Consider the following 22,633-nt stretch of genomic DNA (forward strand, 5'->3'; position numbering starts at 1 on the left):
ACCGCCTGGATATGTATCACCAAAATGTTTATTTCTTTCGCCAAGCAGCAGTGCGTATGCACTGTCATGTTGTAAAGTGAATGATGAACTACTCAATACAATTTAATAAAAAAGAGGTTTCCTATAAAATGAATACATGTGAGTTATATGGCGAAGTTACTGATAGACTGACACGCGCAGGCGCAGGTGGTTGGTGTGCAGTGCTATAAAAATGTATAGTATTAGCCTATACTATACTATCCACTAGGCCTCTCCAAGCTCAAATTACGATCTTGTGCTATATAAAGCTTTCATTCAATAGCGGATGGGGCTGGACGGCGACGCGACGGCTCTATGTGACATATTCTATACCAACTAGTACGTTCAGGATTACAACTGTTGCACGTCCCGCAAGGATCGCTTCACCGTCTCGCTCGGTCCACCGTTTGATGAAACCTTTGACTAAATTACAACTGTTCATTCCGCGTCCGCTGTTTGAACAAAGCTTGAATATTTAATTGGAATGAGGTAGAAACTAACTATATTGTTTAATTTCTTTTGGTAGAGAAGTATGTACTGCATTTCAACATGTCGGCGAAGCTATGAAGTAGCATAAAGTATATCTTGGGAGCAGCGCCGCGATCGATTAGTGGGTCTTATCCTAAACATGCACCAACTGCCAAGTAAAAGACAGAGATTTATGACATAAATTTATTCCACAGTATGCAACAACCATAAATTACACTAATTGTATAACTAACAACAACACAATAGCGACATTTCCAAACAACTTTTATAAGCTAAGATACTCTTAATATCACAATTGATTTGCCTTTGGGTATAATCCAAATTTGTAATAGTTTAAAATATATGTACATGCGTCTCTAGATGAATACGGAGTTGTGTAGCCACATCGATGGCACGGGACCTCCTCGCCCGTACCTTCGATAAAATTAAGCGGGCGCCCAAAACTACACACCGCACTGAAGGGCTCCTAACAAATTTTTATATAAGGCCTTCTATGCCAAACTACGCCACTGGTAACACATTGTTCCAATTAGTAAAACAAGATAAGTGGAAGAATATCGTACTAATTAATTCAATAAATATGTACTTCGAAATTTACTGTAGTTTATAAAAATCTTATTATGTAAAAAATAAAGTGAAGATCGAAAGTAAGTACGTTTATGACATGTTTAGAACAATTTACAGCATAGTAACATGATTATATAAGTACATAATAGGACAGAGACCACAAATTTAATTCTTCCACGTCAAACCTAGAGTGTGAAAATCGGTTAAAATTTATAAAAGCGTTAATATTTTTAAAAATCAAAATACAATCTTTTTGGTCAGTATTTGAGTTTAAAATCCGTCAATGCTGCCGACTCGTCTGGGGTCTGTTTGGGGCACCAGGTAGCCGGAGGTGTCGCGGGCCGCCGCCACCATCGCGGCGAAACCAGCAGTGGGACCCAACTGTCTCGTCACATGACCTCTGCTTTGAAGACCTTCGATGACGGCCTGTTTAGAAAAATAATTGCCATAATGGATTTGTAATTAAATTGGATTTTAGATAATTATAATAACAAAGACACAAGTTTTATTAATAATAACGCTTGCTTACGCTAGGCTGTAATAGATACTATTTAGTAATATGTGGCAGTACCTAAATGCAATCAAGATGGCAATATGGGCTTAAAGTTGTCGTAAATTTTGCGTAAGTTTGTTAGAAAAAAATATTGTTACAAAAATTGTAATCATCTATTATAATGACGTAAATATTTCTGTTAGATTAATATTGTTTAAAGTTATAACCATATTATGTAATTAAATAATTTATTCTAACCAGTAACTTTTTAAATAATATTTATATTCTGACAATTTCGTTAGTTCGTAAAACAGTTTCGTTCTTCTCTGGTGAAAGAAGAACGGGCAAAAACACTAGTGTTACATATAAAATATAATTTGGCTCATCTTAAGATCTAGATTAATCTAAAGTTTAGGTTTAGGGCAAAATTACGTGAGCGGAGCCACGAATAAAAGTTAATAGGTATTAATAGTTTTTACCGAATCAATGTTGGCTTCATGCTGAATTTCCATCGGCAATAGTTGGTGATGAAGGCGCGCCCTTCTTATTGCTTCTGGTAGACCGATGCCCTCTAATAGAATGTATCTTGCAATCTGTAAAGAAATATAATATAAGACGAATTTATAACAAATATAATATAGACACAGTCATCTATCCATACAACAATAGTCAGTAAAGTATCTATTAGGGGTCACCCTTTTCCAGAGTGTCTTACCGTGGGTGCTTAGCACACCGAGCTTAGTTCGAATATCGGAAACCTACGAGTACCTCAAATTCAACGGGTGGCCCCCGAGGCAATAGGGGACCGGCCTATGCATGATTTTGCCCATTATTCTATATATAATGGTTAATAATACGAAAAAGAAGCACTGCTACGAAAACTGCATAAAAATTGGTTAAAAAATGACTGAGTAATTTATATTTAAAATATTGTAATGTGCAGAAGTGGCCGCGATGTGGGGATATCGCTTCATCTCTTTCTTTCGCACGCGTCGTAATTCCCGATGACGTCACATGTGGGTATTTCGTCTCTTTTCTGTTTCTTGTTAATTACCCCTTCCATCGAAATTCAAAGACTTATAACTTGTTGATTTTTTACCGGATTTCAAAAATTCCTTCTGTGTTATAATTTATATTATGTAAATATTTGATAAAAGTAAAGAACAAAAATGAGACCGGTACCCTATTCTTGTGCGCTCGGTGTCCACACCGAATGCACGCCCAAGCGCGAGGGGACATTTGTCGCGGTCCTAGGCACACAGTTAAGTCTGTATGATACCTCATGGTTGCCCAATTCAAATTGAGGCCGACGAGGGCCTTCTTCCCTCCTCCCAAACTAAGAGGGTTCCTTTTCCTTCCCCTACACTTCCTTTTCCAGATATCCCCTCCCTACTTTCCTCGATGTCCCTGCAGTTGCTAAGTCGGGGGATTCCAGTATCCCATTCGTAGGTTTCCCTCGGTGTTGAATGCGAGATCAGATACAAAAAAAAAATACGCAATAAACGTAAAGGTTGAAAGTAGTTTGTTAAAAGAATGGGGCGCAGCACCAAATTTAGTTTTTTTTATTAGTATTTTATCGCCTATGAAGAATAAATAAATTTAAATTATTATTTATTCTTGTTAGAAATAAGAATTTCTTAGGTCAGATTTTTTCGTGGTTTAGTTGGACGCTATCCCCGGCGTGTATGTGACGGGGGAGTGCGGAGACAATGTGTGTCCGCGCTTTTGTAATACGACCGTACCTACTTTTTAATTTTCCACTACGATGCCCATTATAAAATTATTATCTAAATAAGCAAACCACCGTAAAAGCATAAAACTTCTTTTTAACATACGCCTTAATTTTGTTCAAAATTATATTGGTAATATTGTTGCACTGGCTGTTTCTAAGTAATAAATATTAAAATTAAATAAATTTGTTGTTTTTATTTCGTACATGTAGCTCGAAAAAAATAAGTTCAGTTTACCAAGGCGACTTGTGTGGTTATCCTGGTGCCTCCAGCCGCTCCCAGCACTAAGTCCGCGGACCCACTGTTGGACAGGACGATACTCGGCACCATGGAGCTCAGTGGTTGCAGTCCAGGAGCTAGCATGTTCGCGGGTGACGGTGGCAAGCCATACGACGATTCGCGACCAGGAATGGCGAAGTCATCCATTTCATTGTTCAGTATTATGCCGAGAGACCGAGACCTTCTTTGCGCACCCCAGCTGTGAAAATAATTACATATGATACAAGGTTGCCTTCTGATCATCGGGTCATAATTTTAATAATGCGTTAAAGTATAAAATCGTTGCCAACTTTGTGTACTACGGCAGTATTATAATGTTTGAGAAACATGTTACAATAGTTGCAATGCATACACATTATTATTGAAATAAATTCAGTGTAACACTGGTCTTACATTGTTTATTTAGCTTTTATGGCAGTCTCATACAAAAAAATCAATACCATGACTAATGCCATGACTATTTGTGAGTAACACATTTATTAAAAAATATGTGTAATGGTAAGTTTGAAAGGTACATGTAGTTGATGGTGCTGGTGGCGGAGACGACGCTGCCGTCGGGCGCAACCACGACCACGTGCGCGGTGCCGTGGTCGTCGGCTCCCTGGAACAGCGCCCCGTAGTGTCGCCAGTCGTTGGATGTCTGCGAGTCGTTCACGAGCGAGCGGAATGAGACCGCCCAATCCACATTTGACAGGTTCCGCTCCAGCTGTACATCATCATCAGTTGTAGGAACATCGCTGATGAACATAGGTCTTACATAAAGATTATTAAACCGACCTGTTACAAACTGCTTGCTTCCGCATAATTAATATTTTTAAATTGTCGCAGGTATATATTTGTCACAGTTATATTATACTGTTCTTGTCTTGTACCTCTGACATTTAAATATGTCGATAGCAGTGTAGTTCATATATATTGAAACAGCGATCGTTGCGTCTCGTCAAGTCTTAAGTAATTTAGCTGGCCATCGATTAGTGCATATTTATTGCAATTTCTGTTACAGAGCTGAAGTTAAGCGTACCAAGACTTGTACTTACTTCCCGAATGACAGCAGAGAGACTTTCACGTGTAGGATCGCCGAGGCCAGTGCGTTTGGCATACGCGTACTTAAACGTTTCGACGACGCGGTGCCAGTACAGAGCGGAGCCGGTGGGCGCGTCGCCTCCCGCCCAGTCGCGCAGCATGTTCAGGATGAAGGCCAGCACCGAACCCGAGCCCGGCAGCGGCACTGAGTACAGCGTGTGCTCCTCTGACAAACGCGCGGTTATTGGCTGTTGCCATTCTACCCTGGAAAATCACATCGAAATGCTTTGAACTATGATATTTTTTATAGCGTCATGGTTAAGTCTATACTGCATCTAATAGAAATTAATGGCGTGCTGTGCACACAAACGATGACCATTCCTGGTTTAGCAATAAGCCCAGGATCTTGAGATATGATAGGTATGGTTACGAACTTGATTGTATTATTACCTGTAGTTCCTGAGGTCGTCTTCTGTCACGATGCCGCCGAAGCTCTGTATGTCTTGTGCGAGCCGCGCCGTAAGGGAGCCGTTGTGAATCGCCTCTGGGCCCTCGTCGGCTATTATATCCAACGTCTGCGCGAGAGTTGACCGTACGATCAAGTCGCCCTCGTTCCACACCTTGCCAGTCGCCTCGTTCATGTATACTTCCCTGTGCGACCAGAATGCCAGTATGACCGCATAATTCCCAAGATATAAATATTATTCAATACAACAGCGAGTTACATCAATACAAGACATTTCTTGTATGAGACATATTGTAAACAATTAAGTATTGAGTGCCACCCATGAGTAGCAGATACTTGTTAGGTAATGCGAATGACGATAAATAACTTTAATAATTGAAATTAAACAAATTTTCGGATTCTATCGCGGTGTTAGTATTTTATTTTCTCCCGACGTTTCGAAGACTTTGCAGCCTTCATGGTCACGGGGGGGACTAACTTTAATAAATCACCTCATAGAGGGTTCTGCGAGTATCCTGTCGCTGTATGACTGCAGCACGCGGCCCATGTATTCGCTGACGCGATGCCCACGGCGGCAGAGCTCGGCGGTCGGCTGCACCAGGTCGCGCCACGGCAGACGCCCGTACGCCTGATACAGAGCGCCGTAGCCGCGCAGTTCCCCCGGCACTGCCACGGCGAGCCCGCCCACCGTCGACGAGGCGTTCTCGTACATGTCTTGTCGCGTCGCGGCGGGCGCGCGCTCGCGAGCGTTCAGCACGCGCACGCGGCCCGTGGCTGCGTCGTACACCGTCGCCAGGAACCCGCCGCCGAGCCCCATGCATTGCGCGCACCCGACGCCCTCGCAGAACAACGTCGCTATAGCCGCGTCCACCGCTGTACCACCCTTTTCCAGTATTTGTCTGAAACACAGGATTAGGACGCGCTGATGACATTTAATTTATGAGCCTACGCAGCGTGTTGAATTGTTATGTACATACGAAGCATGACATTGTAGTATTATTTGCATAAGTGTTGTCGTTAATCATTGTTATAACTTTATTGTGTTTCCAATAGTGTGAAAATGTATTCTTTATTGACTGGTTACGTATCAACATATCAAGATAATATATTATTATCTGACTTTTATAACTACCTATGTAAGAAAACAAACCTAAGTAGTAATTCGATATTTTTTGATTAAACGCGCCAAGTGCTTTTTTTTATTACACACTGCCATTATTTACACATCCCTACTTAGGTTTGCACAATGATAATACTCTCATCTAATATAATACATAAATATACAAAATACGTATTAGTATAAGTCAGTATGACCGAACATGGTTCAGTAAGTAGGTATACACAAATCCTAGTAAAGCTTTACCCAAAGACGATTTACCAATTCATTTCAAATTATGTGGGTTTATGCGTCTGCGATCATAAACGGAATTATACATACGACTGGTTCCACAGGGATTGTCATAAATAACATTTTAATTTTGGTTTTTATTATATATAGACCATAAGCAGCGATAGCCTAGTTGGGTGTGGAACGAACTGCCAAGACGAATGTCCGCAGGTTCAAATCCCAAGGGCACACACCTCTGACTTTTCTAAAAAATCATGTGTGTATTCTTTGTGAATTTATCGTTCGCTTTAACGGTGAAGGAAAACATCGCGAGGAAACCTGCGCACATCTGAGAAGTTCTCTATAAGAATTTCGAAGGTGTGTGAAGTCTACCAATCCGCACTAGGCCAGCGTGGTGGACTAAGGCCTAATCCCTCTCAGTAGTAGAGGAGGCCCGTGCTCAGCAGTGGGCAAGTATATAATACAGGGCTGATATTATTATTATCTTTCCTGCGGGAAATCACGGCGTAAAGGCCGGTCCTTTTGGAAGGCTTGCGTGGGGACATAGATCCAACACGTAGGGGACCCTTTAAGATACATTACTCTAGTTGGGGTTTATACACCTTGCGAGCATTCTCTCTGTCTGTACTTATGGAGGAAATACAGCCAAAGACAGTGCTTGCAAGGTGCAGGGACTATTGCAGAAAAGATGGGAATTATACTGGGTCTATGGATGGGATCTAGCTGGACTGGTTGCTGGGCTATTGATTGAGACAACGGGACGCCTGCCAAGTAAAATGTCTCAATCTTATGTATTCAAGGCAGACGGTGACTTGCCCCCACTAGATGGGCATCCCATAAGTGGCGTAAGCTAAGGACGCAACACCGGTGTGGGTGGCTTAAGGGTGTCGAGAGGTGTGCACCGATTTCACCATCGCGGGTCGCTATCGCGTCCCGGAGCGGGTTTCCTCGCTATTACGCAGATTGAGCACTTCCACCCTGGAGCTGAGGTTCTTAGCTCTTGCGACTTCCACCCCTAGCCGGCCAGTTAAGGCAAGCCAAGGGTCAGGGGGTCTCATTTAGCCCCCACGGAATCAGGGAACGCGGTGTCGCCACTCACCGTCGGCTCGCCACAAAGCCGCCCCTGCGGGCTTATTATTATTATTATTATAGACCACAGCCAAGATTTGAATAGGTTTTTTTATATAAAACTATTATTACTCAGTAAAAAAAGAAAGAGACTTTCCCGCCCTCACACCCATCCCTACAACTCCTATAAGCCAGGATCAGCAGTGGCACGCATTTTATGACACCGAGCAGTAAAGCACGGCGAATGTCAGGGAAAACTAATATGTCATTATACCGCAACGAAATTAATCGAATAGAAAAATAGGTACAACAATGTAAAATTGTTAATAAAAAGAAAGTAAAATATATATGTCGATGGATTATAATGTACAAGATTATATCGTTTATTTACATAAACAATGTGACACGTGTCCGCTCCGTGACCACGAAGCCTTCGTGTCAAGTCTTCGAAATTTCAATAAATGCGCAAAATAGTTTCATTTCAACATCTAACATTCGCGTAATCATATGAAATCATTAACAAAAAGTCGTAATTTTTTTATTTCCTGTTACACAATATTATATTGGAATTTAATCAAATTTTCGTTACATTTATGAAAGCATTTTATTAACTTTTAAAAATAAGGTAGACTATCAATGGTTCCGTAATCTCACTCTCACTTTAAATTCATTCGTTCAACTCATTACATAAGTTCTTGGTTTTTACATAACATTACGATAAACATTTAAGTAATAATTACTTTAACAATGTTTTCTTGACTAATAAACCAATTGAAGGTCACATTAGCGATGGCAACTAGTAACAATTCGGTAGGTATTCGATGTGACCTGTATAGCACGGCTGACTAATGTGTGGTTTAATTGGGAAATCTGAGGCCGGTCAAGATAGTTATTTTGGCTGTGGTTAAGGGAAACTTTTTCTTTGGGGTGAAACCGCTGCATATCACCCACGGCCCTTATTTACGGATTGGTACAAAAACTATAGGTAAATAAATAACTATAGGTAAAACGACCCGGAAAAGGTATCTAACGGACTAAGGTATAGGAGGCACTACGCCACGACAGTAATATTAAGAAATCTAATTGTTAGTTTCTCTTAGGCGTACTAGACTAGTCAGTTCGAGCAATACCAACCTTCCGATTGAGGCGCATTCGTATCCATTGGCGGCGACAGCAGCGCGCGGGAAGCGCGGGTGCTCAGGCCCGACCCATGGCTGGAGTACTAGCACAGCCACCAGCGCGCCCGCGACCACCGCCGCAAACACGCTGCCCAGTAGTATACAACGACGGGACTTCCAAAATCTGGAAACAGTCATAATTATTAGTTCGTAACAGTCTTATTCAGTCGTACACTAACATTTCTTTCCATAAAGACGTTTGATGGCGCGTCGGGCTGCAACGTAAATTTATTGGCCTATTTAAGTGGCTAAAATGAAATTAAAATGAAATGTTTTGTTGGAATTAAAAGTTTTCACAATTAACTGAATGATTGCAATCTTATAAGATTAGCTGCATATATATGCAGTATAGCTTAAATGATTTTGGAAAATAGCCATTAGCCGGTCGGGCCGCATGAAAAAGCCCGGCGAGCCGCAGGTTGAGTGTAACTGATCTAATTGAATATAGCTTGGCCTCGCCATAAACATGAGTACGATCTTTGGCTCTGTAAGTGTAAATGATGCCGACTACTGATCACAAATAATAACAATATCAGCCCTGTATTATATACTGTCCCACTGCTGCAGTGCTGGGCACGGGCCTCCTTTACTACTGAGAGGGATTAGACCTTAGTTCACCACGCTGGCCTAGTGCGGATTGGTAGACTTCACACACTCAAAATTCCTATAGAGAACTTCTCAGGTATTTATGCAGGTTTCCTCATGATTTTTCTTCACCGTTAAAGCAAGCGGTGAAAGATCTCTAATTACTGCCACATATTATTTCATTTACAAATCCAACAGAGTAGTATTTGATACCTTTTTTACTGCAATGAGTAAAAATGATAATAATCATTACATTAATTCATGCATGTATAACTGGCTTTTTGGTCCATAAAATAAAAAAATATCATCCAAAGATAATTTTTGAATTGAACTTTGTTTTGACTCTACATAACATAAGATAGTGGACCCGTAACTTGAGTGCTTCAAGTGCTAGTCTCAGTCCATGTTAAGAATTTTAATAAATTTAGTCAATGGTAAAAAATAAAATCGTAAGTATGACATTCAGAACAATCATTTAAAATTGTTTTGAATTGTATAATATTATACACTGCGCGAACTTTATCTCGAGATTTTTTTAAAGTAACTAAATTATACTATCTATGTAATCAAAGTATTTTTAATTTTTATAAATTGCACTGCAAAGACTATAAGACATGTACGAGTATAATAACAAAGATAAGAAATAATGATGACATCAATTTGCATTGCACCTGTCTATTTGGTTTATATAAAAATACTTAGATTGTTTTCATACCATTAAAGAGTTACTTTATACATTTGTATTACTTATGAAGGTACGTAGGTAACTATATGCAAAAATTAATATATTTCTCATACTTATATTGAAGTGATAGACGTCGTAAATGACTCTTTTTGGAAGGAGAGTTTGACATGTCGCTGCAGCTTTCAACAATTGAGAAATGATTATGTAATGAGACAACTTACATCTAGATGTATTTTTTCCACTTACGTTAAAAAAATGGTAGTCAAACACTAATAAAACAAACACACGCGTAACATTGTGTTTTATAAGATACAATATCTTAGCAATTTACGTTTATGTGTCATCAAAAATTTTGTAAACTAATCAAAACATGATACTGAAAAAAAATTCAATGACAATTGTGTATTTTATGTAAAGCAAAAAGTATTATTAAAGTTACCAACATCTACAATACAACCGAGTTGGTCACGACGACCTTCATGGCCGATAGAGCCGAAGAATCAAATATTTTCGAACAGATTGAACATCGGCAGACTTCTAGATCAGATTCTACAGAACTAGAAGATATTTGTATTTTTCGTACGTATTTTAGTTGCAGTAAATTGCAATACCTGTTGTATCTTTTGATATTTCCTGTTGCCTATTGTACAATTTTGTGTCATAATGTTGTAGTTGCTCCTCGTCGATTTACGAAGTTTTATACATTTTATCTGACAGAACATGATTCTCGTTGCTTGTTACTGTTATTTTTCTTTCCTATTATAATTATACCAACTGAGGAGAACAATGGTTGTTATCTTTCCATGAAGTTATGAGGTACTAATAATGAGTTATAAGTCATGAGGAAAGAAATATTTAGGTACTGCAGAATAAGTGTTATTTAAAACAGAAATGGGTAATGTAGAGAATAAAATATTACATATTTGGCATCTATTACAGGTAATACGATAAGAAATTAAGGCCAGTGTGTCAAAGTAAAAGGTTTACTAATATTGGTCAAAGTACTTATCGATATTTCCAAATAAGTATGACAGTGATTTTTTTTACTAAATATTCGCACGCATTCTAGGCAGATAAAGACCGTCACGCGTCCTTCAGTTAAGGTCTTTGGAGTAGCGTAGCTTGCCACAGAGGGGCTCTATATTTAAATTTCTTGGGGGCCCTTCGGTGCAATATGAACTTTTTGGCGCCTGCTTAGTTTAATCTAGGAATGGGCGAATACGGCTGATACGGCGGTAGCTACGCCCCTGGGTTGTATACATCGGTTGTAAATAGGTATATGAAATGGAATAGGCCAGCCGTATACAACTTTTTTATACGCGCCACAAAGATGATTTAGTTATGGTGCATCGTCGGCCCATAACATACATTCAGTTACAAATGTAATTAAAATTTAATCTTTGAACGCGTTAATGTCTGGAACTACTGGTTCCAATTTATTTATTTTTTTTTGTGTTGGATAGCCCATTTATCGAGGAAGGCTATAAATAACATCACGCTATGACCAATAGGAGCGGAGCATCAGTGGAGAATGTTGAAAAAATCGGGAACATATTCCTTTTGAAAGCTTCCGTTGCGTGCGCTACATGAACGGTTAAAGTTAAGCAACAAAGATGTATGACAGAATTGTTCCTCTGAAAAAGTTCTAAAAATAAATTATAAAACGAAGTCCCCCGCCAAATCTGTCTGCCTGTCTGAACGCGATAAACTCAAAAACTTCTCAACGGATTTCGATGTTTGGTATAAAGGTAGTTTGAGGAAAATATGTATTAGGCATAGTATACTTTTATCCTGGAAAACTGTTTCACGCAGGCAAAACCGTGAGCAAAATATTTATATAAAATCTTAACCGAATTATTTTAGTATTTTAAAGTCAATGTATAGTTCAAGTAATCTTGGGTCAAGTTTCTTTGATTTTAGTAAAATTTTCGGAGTCAGGTGGTCCACTTGCAGAAGTTCGACGGGTCGCAGATTGAGTAGAACTGGCATAGGCCATAATAGTACAGTAGAAACTAATTATGCTGCTAACTATAACAATGTAAACAGATAAGGTAAAGTGCTGCATTAAATCTATTAAAATTGGTAGTGTACTTGGGCCTGGCAGAGTAGTAGGTATGTTAGTTGACTCTACTCTTTATAACTACCCGTGTGCACTAGGCTTTATAGCTATCACGAAAAATATTATTACGATTAGTATTCTGAAGTTAAAAAATATATTTTAAAATTTTAGACGGCCAACAAAATTATTTCATCACGCGTTACTCATAATTTGTAGTATATGCGACATAGGTGTTGCTCGCGGTTTCGCCTGCGTGAAAAAGCTTTTCCTGGATAAAAGTCCCAGTGTACTTTTATAAGATTAAACGTATCCTTAAGGTTAATCCATGACATGGTCTATAATATACATGTACTTATCAAATTTGATATGAATCTGATCACAGTTTCCTGGTTTTATAAAAACATCTCTACTAGCCTTCGTACAGATATTTATAATTAAGTAAGATGTAGAATAATTTATTGTAAATAGTATAATAGTACAGTGCAATACGAAGGATACGTATCTAAGTCTTTGGCGGAAGAAAATTTATCAAAATTCTTAAATATTTATATTACGTACTTACCTACAGAAATGACAACCATAATCCCAAAATAATTTTATGATGTATGATTATTTTTGAAACAATTACTGATTAAATACTTCTAAATATTATTTACAAATTTATGGTCGTAATTAATTAACTTTAAATTAATTTTAAATGCGTAGTTTAATCATCTATCAGATGCTATAGGTCGCGAGTTCAGTATTGATTGACCGATGACCATTATCATTAACGACCTTGTGTCAATTTTTTGTGCTGTGTTAGGCATTATTACTGGTTTTATCTTTATTCTTTATAAAATTTCAATAGAATAGAATATCGTTTGTTAACGGTTTTTTGGCGCGATTTATTATATAGCATAAACGATAAAATTAACCCTTGTGCCCTCTAACTACATTATCTTCATATCCTAACACCACTCCAAGGTGGGATTGGAGCAACATATATCATGTTGGGCTGGTTTTATTACCGGGTACCTCCTCACCACAAGTCAAGAAAAAAATAATGATTCGGATATTTCAACATACTTCTCAATTTAAAAGGATATTTCGTAAACTGATCGTAATTTTTGAACATATAGTGATCATTTATATTCTACAATGCGAAACGGTTGTATAGAGCATTATAGAATAATCCATGGTTTTTACAAAATTTTCTTGAATAGCATGTGAGGATGTGTGCGACTACGATACCGCCGCCTCCATCAGCGTATTGTAGTAAATATATCTACACGCAATGCGTTTTCGGGCACGCATTTTTCTGCTCCCAAAACATATTATGACAAGTACAAATAAGATATTAAAATGTGTTTATTATTATGCTCATGTGCGCATGTACATACAAATCCCGAAAATGACTCATTAGTCTCCTAGTTCGATTCAGATACATAGCTAACCTAAAGCTACTATACGGATAGTTTATTGTATGATTTGGGGCTGACATCGTACGCAGTAATCACCACAAATATATCATATTTCGATTTCATGGTGACAAGGCGTTCTTGACTTTGCACGTGTTGGGCTAGCGGCATGTCAGAAGCGTAATGTGTGACCGCAGGTTTCCTAGAATCGCGTTATAGATAACGATAAGAGTATCATTCGGCCTGTAGCCTTGAATCGTTCTGAAACCTGGCCCTCAAGAGGTATTTTAAGAATATCTATGTCGATGAAGATGCTACGGTGGATTTGCAATATTACACGATGGATATTAGATCGTATATGTAACGTGCACATTCTCCGAATCATATCCGACATCATAATCTCCGTATCATACCTATTTCACATCCGACGCGGCAAATAAATTCCAGATCATGTGGAGACGTCTTAAGACAACCGCTGGAGCACGTTGGCAAATTTACTGTGCCAGGCTATACCAGACCTACGTCCCCGTGGGCTGCCCAAGAAGCGTTCGCCTCGCGTCCTATAGGTGGACATGGGAGGATGCGCAAGACCGAGCGAAGTGGAGGCTAGAATCAGGAAGGTCGATACTGGCACTAGATCAGGTAAACTCTAAGCAGTAGAAGATGACAACTAAAATCTCATTATTATGTTATACAAGAACCGTCATGAATTAATCGCTTACTGTTACTGTTTATGCAATTATCAACAAACTAACCGGTGTACCTATGTGTTTTTTTTAATATTAAAGTATGTTGTATGTTAGTATCTATGCGGTAAAAACAAATAATTTGAGCGATAGGCAGAATGAGAATTTATTTGCAGAGAGATAATTTTGATAAGATTTAACCAATTTATGGCCCCCCCGAGGCAATTCTTGTGTACTCGGTCTTCACACCGAATGCACGCACATACATGGAGGGACATTAGCCGCGGCCCTGAGCACACAGTTCAGCATGTATACCTCATGGTTGTAACTACACATTGAGGCCTATGAGGACTTGCGAACACATCTTGGTCTTCTCCCCTTCATCGTAAGAGGGTTCTTTTCCTTCCCCCAAAAATCCTTTCCCAACTTTCCTCCAGGTCCATAGGCGTTAAGCTGGGGGATTCTAGTAACTAATTCGCAGGTTTCCCTCGGTGTAGATTGCAGGGTCTTATGCACAATAAAAAAATCATTGGGCGCAAATTGATTAGTATCTGCCTATTATTAGTAGTAACTATAGTTAATGTTAACTTTGACAAATATTTTAGCAATTCCCTTTTTGACAGGTGCAGACTAATTTTGTATACATACATTGTTATTTTTAAACTTGTTTTAGCGTTAAGAGGTCATTAAGAATTGCTTAAATAGCTGTCGAAAACATCACCGGTTTCCTAGTTTAAACCTTATTAAGAGGCAAAATGGCTGGTTTTGACTTACAGCTAATCGAGTAAGTTTGTGTTTTAATTAAGCATAGGTTTGCGACATTTTTATAAGTAAGACTGATAATTATAAACTCAAGAACATATGCAGCCTATTTCAAAAAGAGTTTATAATTTTTTGAGATAAAACTTGATTTTGTTCGTTTTATGCTTAAATGATATGCAACAATATCACTCAAAATTATAAGTATTTACTGTGCACTTAGTGTGGACTCTGACCCAAAAAATTACATCATAATAATATTATGTAGATTAAATACCGGAACGTCTATACCAATACAGGGTCATTTTGACATTACGTTACTAAATAAAAGCACATACTCGTCCTCATCACTGCTAACATATTGCCATAAATCATATGAATAACGATTTTTTTCACCTCCATTTTTACTTTTCTGATTTATACATTTTGTATTTTATTTCGAATATGATGTGATAGTGTATATTTCTAACTGAAACTGTAATGTTGCTGCAACGACAAATTCTATTAAAGTAGTAGTAGCAGCATTCGGAAGAGTAAAATTAAATTGACCTGTTATTGATATTTATTTTGTTCGAAATTTAAACTTTTTTATTTTACCTACACCTACAGATAGAGTAATTTGTTATTAACAAGAAGGTAATTCGGTATGTGATATCATTTAGTAACACAATGTCTAATTTACCCTGTATGTAAAGGATAATAATAAGGTTTGTTGGTATGCCTACGAACCCACTGCGAATACATTAATATATGAATTAAATGTATTCGCAGTACGGTAACATATTTTGACGCTATGATGTCAGGGAGCGAGGTAGTTAGGTACCTTGTGGCTAACCGCTTATTTTCCGAATTTGTAAACTACTACGTATATTCCCTAGCTGATTATGCCTCCACTACTGTGAATACAATGGTAACATATTTTCGCCCCATGATGTCAGAGAGCGAGGAAACCTACGTTATGGCTACCCACTTATTTTCCGAATTTGTAAACTACTACGTATATTACCTAACTAAGTATGCCTTCACTACTGCGAATACAATGGTAACATATTTTCGCCCCATGATGTCAGAGAGCGAGGAAACCTACGTTATGGCTACCCACTTATTTTCCGAATTTGTAAACTACTACGTGTATTACCTACCTAACTAAGTATGCCTCCACTACTGCGAATACAATGGTAACATATTTTCGCCCCATGATGTCAGAGAGCGAGGAAACCTACGTTATGGCTACCCACTTATTTTCCGAATTTGTAAACTACTACGTATATTACCTACCTAACTAAGTATGCCTTCACTACTGCGAATACAATGGTAACATATTTTCGCCCCATGATGTCAGAGAGCAAGAGAGCCTACGTTATGGCTACCCACTTATTTTCCGAATTTGTAAACTACTACGTATATTACCTAGCTAAGTATGCCTCCACTACTGCGAATACAATGGTAACATATTTTCGCCCCATGATGTCAGAGAGCGAGGGAGCCGACGTTATGGCTAACCGCTTATTTTCCGAATTTGTAAACTACTACGTATATTACCTACCTGGGGAACTACAATTGATTGGATGTTTGGTAGCGATTGTTTTAAACGTTGAATGAATGATGATTTGGAAATAAATCCCGCCAAGCCGAATTTCAGCCACGTCGGCCAATCTCAATGGAGATCAGCAGTGTACAAGTGTGTGAGCAATACACAGAGGCACTCTCTGTTCCTCTACTCTCTTTGTCCCGTGAGACGGCAATCCAACATGACCGGGGAGAAATCGGCTCAATTTGGTTTCAGATTTGAAAATATAGACTGAAAAAGACCAGATGTCAAGTCAAATCAAGATGCCTTGCTACAATCCGTCACGTTAATATTGTGTATGGGAATGATTATGCTAGCGATAGACGTATCATTAAGGTAAGTAAATTCCATATTTTTTTTTAGTTTTCTAAAGTTCCAGTTTTTAGGTTTCAGAAACTGTAGTCAAAATCGCTAATGCTAATGCGTTAACCATGGCAGAATGGAATATTGACTACAGTCTCTTTAATCAATCTCTACTTTTATCTGGGAAAAATTGGCCGTGGGTATTTAAGTTGAGGGAAAAAAATCCGCGTGCTCATCTGGTAATAAGAAATGCCTACGTCATAACTTAAATGTACGCGATTTGTATTTGTATTGGCCTCAGCATTAATCAAAATTAAAACGTATAGTCAATTTTAGTTCATAGGTAACTGAAATCACTACAATTATTCACTTAAATAAATGTTATTTATTTTGTAATCATTTGAATACAATTTATTGTTACTTAAAGTACTTATTTATTGTATTATTTTAAAACGTTTATTTAATCTATAGTTGGAATTCTCAAACGATCGATTGTTACGAAGTTTGCGATTGCACAATAAAATTGTGAAGTGAATAGGAGGTACTAAAACGAAATCATTAAATGAGATATAAATATTATCTATTTAAATGAGATAATACAATTATGAATAGGTAGATAAGACAGAAAAGGTATTAGCATATAATTCATGAATGCTTATGTATGATAAAAATATTAACTTATATTGATGTATGTAAATGAAAGGTATATTCACACAAAATTTCAATCTATATATATACTGTTATATAAAGGTGAAGAGTTTGTTTGAACGCGCTAATCCCAGGGTCGAACATCATCAAGCCTATGGGTTTGATTTGAAAAAAATATTTTAGTTTTGAATAGCCCATTTATCGAGGAAGGCTATATAACATCACGCTACGACCAAAAGGAGCGGAGCATCAATAAATGTTGCGAAAACGGGGAAAATTTATTACTTTATAGTTTTCCTTGCATGCACTGCTATCCGGTTTTTACGTAAAAATCATGTACGATAGAGAAGTTTCTCTTAAAAAAATCTAAAACATATTATATAACGAAGTCCCACGCCGCGTCTGTCTGCCTATCTGAACGCAATAAACTCAAAAACTTCCCAACAGATTTAGATGAAATTTTGAATGGAGATAGTTTTAGACTCTGAGAATGATATAGGCCCCTATATCTCGGGAAAATATATAGCGGGAGTTTGACACGGAATCTTTATTCACGCGGGCGAAGTCGCGAGCAAAAGCTAATAATTAGATAATATAGATTTATTGTGCGAAGGTAACTTTAAATAATATTAAGTGTCTTGTCAAAATATTATGATCCCTTGCTGAATTGTTTTGGATGGAGTCTGATATGGAGATAACTTGAAATAATGATGCGTGGTGGTAAATCCATTTGGATATTACAATAAAGTACAGTCAATTCTGATACTAGGAATATTGAACGTTTGATGATTTCTTTTGTAGCATGAAATAACGAAAGACTAAGTAACTGTTCCATTCATGGTTCAAACTGGATTGGAACATCATGAACACTAATAATTAGGACTCCTTTGTTTAAGTTCTATTAATTAACAACAGGTATATATTGAATAATTAAAATATATTACATTGAATAAGCGGCGATAGCCTATTTGGGTGTGGAACGGACTGCCAAGACGAATGCCCGCAGGTTCAAATCCCTAGGGCACACACCGCTGACTTTTCTGAAAAATCATGTGTGTATTCTTTGTGAATTTATGGTTCACTTTAACGGTGAAGGAAAACATCGTGAGGAAACCTGCACATCTGAGAAGTTCTCTATAGGAATTTCGAAGGTGTGTGAAGTCTACCAATCCGCACTAGGCTAGCATGGTAGACTAAGGCCTAATCCCTTTAAGTAGTAGAGGAGGCCCGTGCTCAGCAGTGGGCAAGTATAATACAGGGCTGATAATATTATATTATATATTGAATACATATTGATGATAGGGTTGATTGTGTTGAAGAGCGAAAAATTAACGAATTTTAACAGAAATAATCGGGATTTTTTTTTTGGCCTATTTACCACATTTACTACAAAGCATGAGATATGTTTATTACCTAATAATCTCCTAGAAAATTTTCGATTTGGACAGATGTTCAAAAACGCTTTTTTATTCGTCAAATTTTAATCAAGATAATTTATACTATATATTTGGATAGAACTCTTAAAAACAAGCTTATTAAAATGATTTAAATTTAAAGACCTCAATTATTGAGATTTTTATTTTTCTTTGATAATAATTACATTTAAAATAAACGCTATCGAAATATGAATGTATGTGCTACATTGGAATGAAACCCTAAAAAAGTAAAATTGTAAAGAAAAATATATTTATCTCTAAGAATAACAGATACTTAGTAAAAAAAACATATTTTTTGGCCGATTTTAAGAATTGAGTTATTTTGATAAAATGATTTTTTAGTCTCTTCTTGTTATGCATCTACTATTATTACTTGATATTATAATCACCGACAAATAAATGGTGATAGTATAAAAGAAGAACAACAACCACAAACGACATTTTTTTTATTTTTATATTTTTTTTAAAATGTTCCCTTTTACTTTTTTTAGTTTTGACGAATCAATGAACATATTTTTGAGTTACTCCATCAAGATAATTATTTCTTATTTTTCCTATAAATAGAGGCGTATACAATTATTCTTTTAATGATTCCAAGCATATGTTTGCCACTTTATTATCCAATAAGTTTAAGGTTGGTTGGAATTTGTTCGAAATAAAGAACCAGGACCCATACAAAAATAAAACATCATTGGCCCAACTCGGTATTCGAATCCGGGACCTCAGAGCAGTAGTAGTACCGCACACGCAATATAACTAACTACGCCATTGAGGCAGACACCTGCTATCATATTAATTAATATTCCATTCGTCTAGCCGTTCGACGTTTGCGTCAACCAAGGTTTAATATAATTGCTTAAATCATTCGAGGGCACCAAATGTCACTGCTAAGACTAGCTAAAGGCGGCAGGGCACTACGTACTTCTTTCAAGGCATTTCCTTGTAATTTTTGGTTAGGAAACTTGAGAGTTTTTTTATACGTGCATGACGAAGTAAGCCCACTGCACCTGGTGGTAAGTGGAGTGGAGTCTAATAGTATCGACTGACGAGAGATGATTACCCCTCAGCAGTCGACACAATTATGCCGTCCTTTTGAAACTGGATATACACAAGCTGATTCCGGAACACAACACACTTACGAGTTACGTGGGCCACTATGGCGGGTTTCAATACCTTGTATACGGTAATCGCTATCCGGGCGGATATGAAATATATTTTACCACCTGCAAAAACTATTTCATAAACTGTAATTGCGTTTTTAAAAAAATACTCGATGACTTTGGGAAAATTTACATTGTGTAGGTAAATTTTCTCATCGTTGATATTTCTTTTTAATGCATATATACATAATGATTTCATATGTTTGCACGAAAGTTAGACATTAAATTTAAAGTTTTTTTTCAGATTTTATCGCGGTTTTAATTATTTTAGTTTTCTTCCGACGTTTCTAAGTCCCCCCCCCCCCCGTGACCCCGTGACCGTGAAGGCTGCAAAGTCTTCGAAACGTCCGGAGAAAACTAAAATAATTAAAACCGCGTTAAATTCCGAAAATTAGTTTAATTTTAATGAATATATACAACAATATTAGCGTTACTTATAGAGTACTTATATGGTGCACGTTTTCTTTTACGTTTCACGGACAGGTACGCCTATTGTCGTTTGTATGGAAATTTAAAATTCAATAGTGTAATGTGTGATAATGTTTCTGTATAGGTCCGATTAAATTTCGATTTGACATTTATACAGAGTTAGATTTTTAGATCCAAGTATCTGCCCTATCTCTGTTATAAGACATCGTAAACCAGTAATAAAGTTGTAGAAAATGACGTATTTTATATACCAATATTAAAACGTAATATATTGATAAACCATGTTAGTTAAATAATAGCAAATCATGCACACTTTCAAATATTTATCTTATAGATGGAATCAAATTACGAAATCAAATTTATCTCAGCTCGTCTCACATCCATTTGTCACAAAGACAGTTCGTATCAGTGACCTAGATGTGAGCCATCGATACAATATTACCTATATTTACTAAGCAGTCGAGATATTTATTATTGAAAGAATTTGAATGCCAAGGGTAAACGTCATGTAAAAGAAAATTCCTACGGTCACTAAATGATCAATTTTAGTCACTCAATTAGAACACGTTCTACTCACCAAATACGACACAACATATATTTTTTGCTATAACAATAAAATGTTTAAATTATGACTGGTACTTTGTATTGCAATGTACCTTCTGATGTAAGCAACAATTTTACGCAACGTTTGTCGTGACATCGCAATGGTACATTTTATTGTTAAACGATCGTCATAACTGGTTACGAACAAGCATAATTGGATACGTAATTTAAGTTTTTCTAGCAAGTTGTACTTACACCACAAAGATGAGGATTCACTTTTCTCTGTACACACCTTAATTCAATTTATTTCAAATTTATCGAATTAGGAACACGTTACACTAGTTAGTAATTGGTTTAAAAATACACAAACCTACGCAAATTTACTATTCAATAAAATAATGTTTATTTTGCAAGTAATAAAATATTTAAACATAATATTTTACTGTTGGTAAATCATCTACATATTAGTACGAATCTAAGTGTCTTCTCACCTCATAATTTGTATTTACAGGACGCACCCACTGTTCGTACTGGTTCTCGCCAACTGCGCGAGAGCACTGTTTCAAGTCGTTTGGTAAGCGAGCCACTTCGAGCAACGGGAAAAAATAAAAATCATATTGTTTTCAAAGCTTATAGTAATAAAGTACGCCATCACTAAGATTATAATATTATACAAAAGCCGCGCGTGCGACTGATAAAATGAATGTTGCGTTTTGTATCCTATTTCGATGTTATCTATTGTATATATATATATATCTATGATATGTTTTATACAAAGTATATGTTTGTATGATAAGGGTTATAAATGTATCCTCAGAGTTTCTAAGATGAAAAATTTACTTGATTTTTGAGCAATTCATTAAACTTACCTTAAAAAAGATAAATAAATAATTACACGCAGATTATGAAAATTTATTTAAGTAATTGTGAATGACCTTCACAGGTGCAATGATCGGTCGGAAGACCAGTTTTGATGCACATTGCACAACCAATATTATATAGTTCTCTTTGATAATTGACTGGTTTATATATTCTTTCGTAGTCAGGTATTTGGGCTCAATCAGTCCAATATACCACCTAAGCATTACTATAAAAAAAACTGAACTCATTTGAAAGTTTCGGATCCAGAAATCCTAATAAATGAAACACTAACAGCATTTGGTTTCAATAAATATCCCGAACATTTTTGTAGTAAAAATATTTATTTAAAATATATTATTTCAATGACACGTTCATTTAAATCATTCTGATACAGCACTTATAAATAGAGATAAGAATAAATTACACTAATCAGGATGAAGGCATTACGAAGCGTATTTCCAACATTCATTCAGAAAGTGCTTCCGCATGTGCGACTGATCCCCAAGGAGGCAAAGCATATTTCGATTGTATATTCTGTATACAAGTGGTTTTAAAACAGTAAGAAGCTGTTTATATAAATAAACGATAGTGAACATTGTATTATAATTTATAATCGAATAACAAGTGTTAGGTGATTATACAAATTGTTTTATGTATTTGTTAAAAGTAGCTTACATAACTAAATAATATTTGATTTGGTAACTAATTTGTATCGTCGGCTTAAAGTGAAATATGCATTGTCATTTTAGTATTAAATAAGTTCGCATTATGACAAAAATAATTAGGTATTAATGAACTAGTTGTCTCAAAAAGGCTTTTTTTATTTTTGTATCGGGACACAATATACTTT

General features: G+C 36.8%; 1 protein-coding gene and 1 long non-coding RNA gene across 3 annotated transcripts; one reads left to right on the top strand and one right to left on the bottom strand.

Annotated features, from left to right (window-relative positions):
• Positions 1 to 676: 676 nt before the first annotated feature.
• LOC115447889 (glutathione hydrolase 1 proenzyme) lies at positions 677 to 21,581 on the bottom strand. 2 transcript variants are annotated; one of them, XM_030175179.2, is made up of 9 exons: positions 21,414 to 21,581; positions 8,616 to 8,783; positions 5,557 to 5,964; positions 5,050 to 5,250; positions 4,614 to 4,863; positions 4,092 to 4,282; positions 3,535 to 3,775; positions 2,047 to 2,160; positions 677 to 1,500 (listed from the first exon to the last, which is right to left on the bottom strand). In XM_030175179.2, exons 1-9 carry the CDS (start codon positions 21,416 to 21,418, stop codon positions 1,345 to 1,347), a joined length of 1,734 nt encoding a protein of 577 aa, XP_030031039.1. In that variant the 5' UTR covers positions 21,419 to 21,581; the 3' UTR covers positions 677 to 1,344. The 2 variants fall into 2 exon arrangements, with proteins under 2 accessions (XP_030031039.1, XP_037294608.1); XM_037438711.1 differs by lacking the exon at positions 21,414 to 21,581 and adding an exon at positions 10,176 to 10,318.
• On the top strand, positions 10,357 to 16,734 carry LOC115447891. Its single transcript, XR_003939050.2, has 3 exons — positions 10,357 to 10,508; positions 13,836 to 14,030; positions 16,620 to 16,734. It is a non-coding gene; the product is annotated as an uncharacterized LOC115447891 (long non-coding RNA).
• Positions 21,582 to 22,633: the final 1,052 nt, after the last annotated feature.

Source organism: Manduca sexta, chromosome 14, assembly GCF_014839805.1.
Source record: "Manduca sexta isolate Smith_Timp_Sample1 chromosome 14, JHU_Msex_v1.0, whole genome shotgun sequence".
Classification (NCBI taxonomy): Eukaryota; Metazoa; Arthropoda; class Insecta; order Lepidoptera; family Sphingidae; genus Manduca; species Manduca sexta.

What these genes read in the sequence shown, in the direction of transcription:
- LOC115447889 (XM_030175179.2), bottom strand. An exon ending in CTCGCAGAACCCTCTATGAG is followed by an intron (nt 5,251 to 5,556) that starts GTGATTTATTAA and finishes CTGGTCGCACAG; the next exon opens with GGAAGTATACATGAACGAGG. An exon ending in GACGACCTCAGGAACTACAG is followed by an intron (nt 4,864 to 5,049) that starts GTAATAATACAA and finishes GTGATTTTCCAG; the next exon opens with GGTAGAATGGCAACAGCCAA.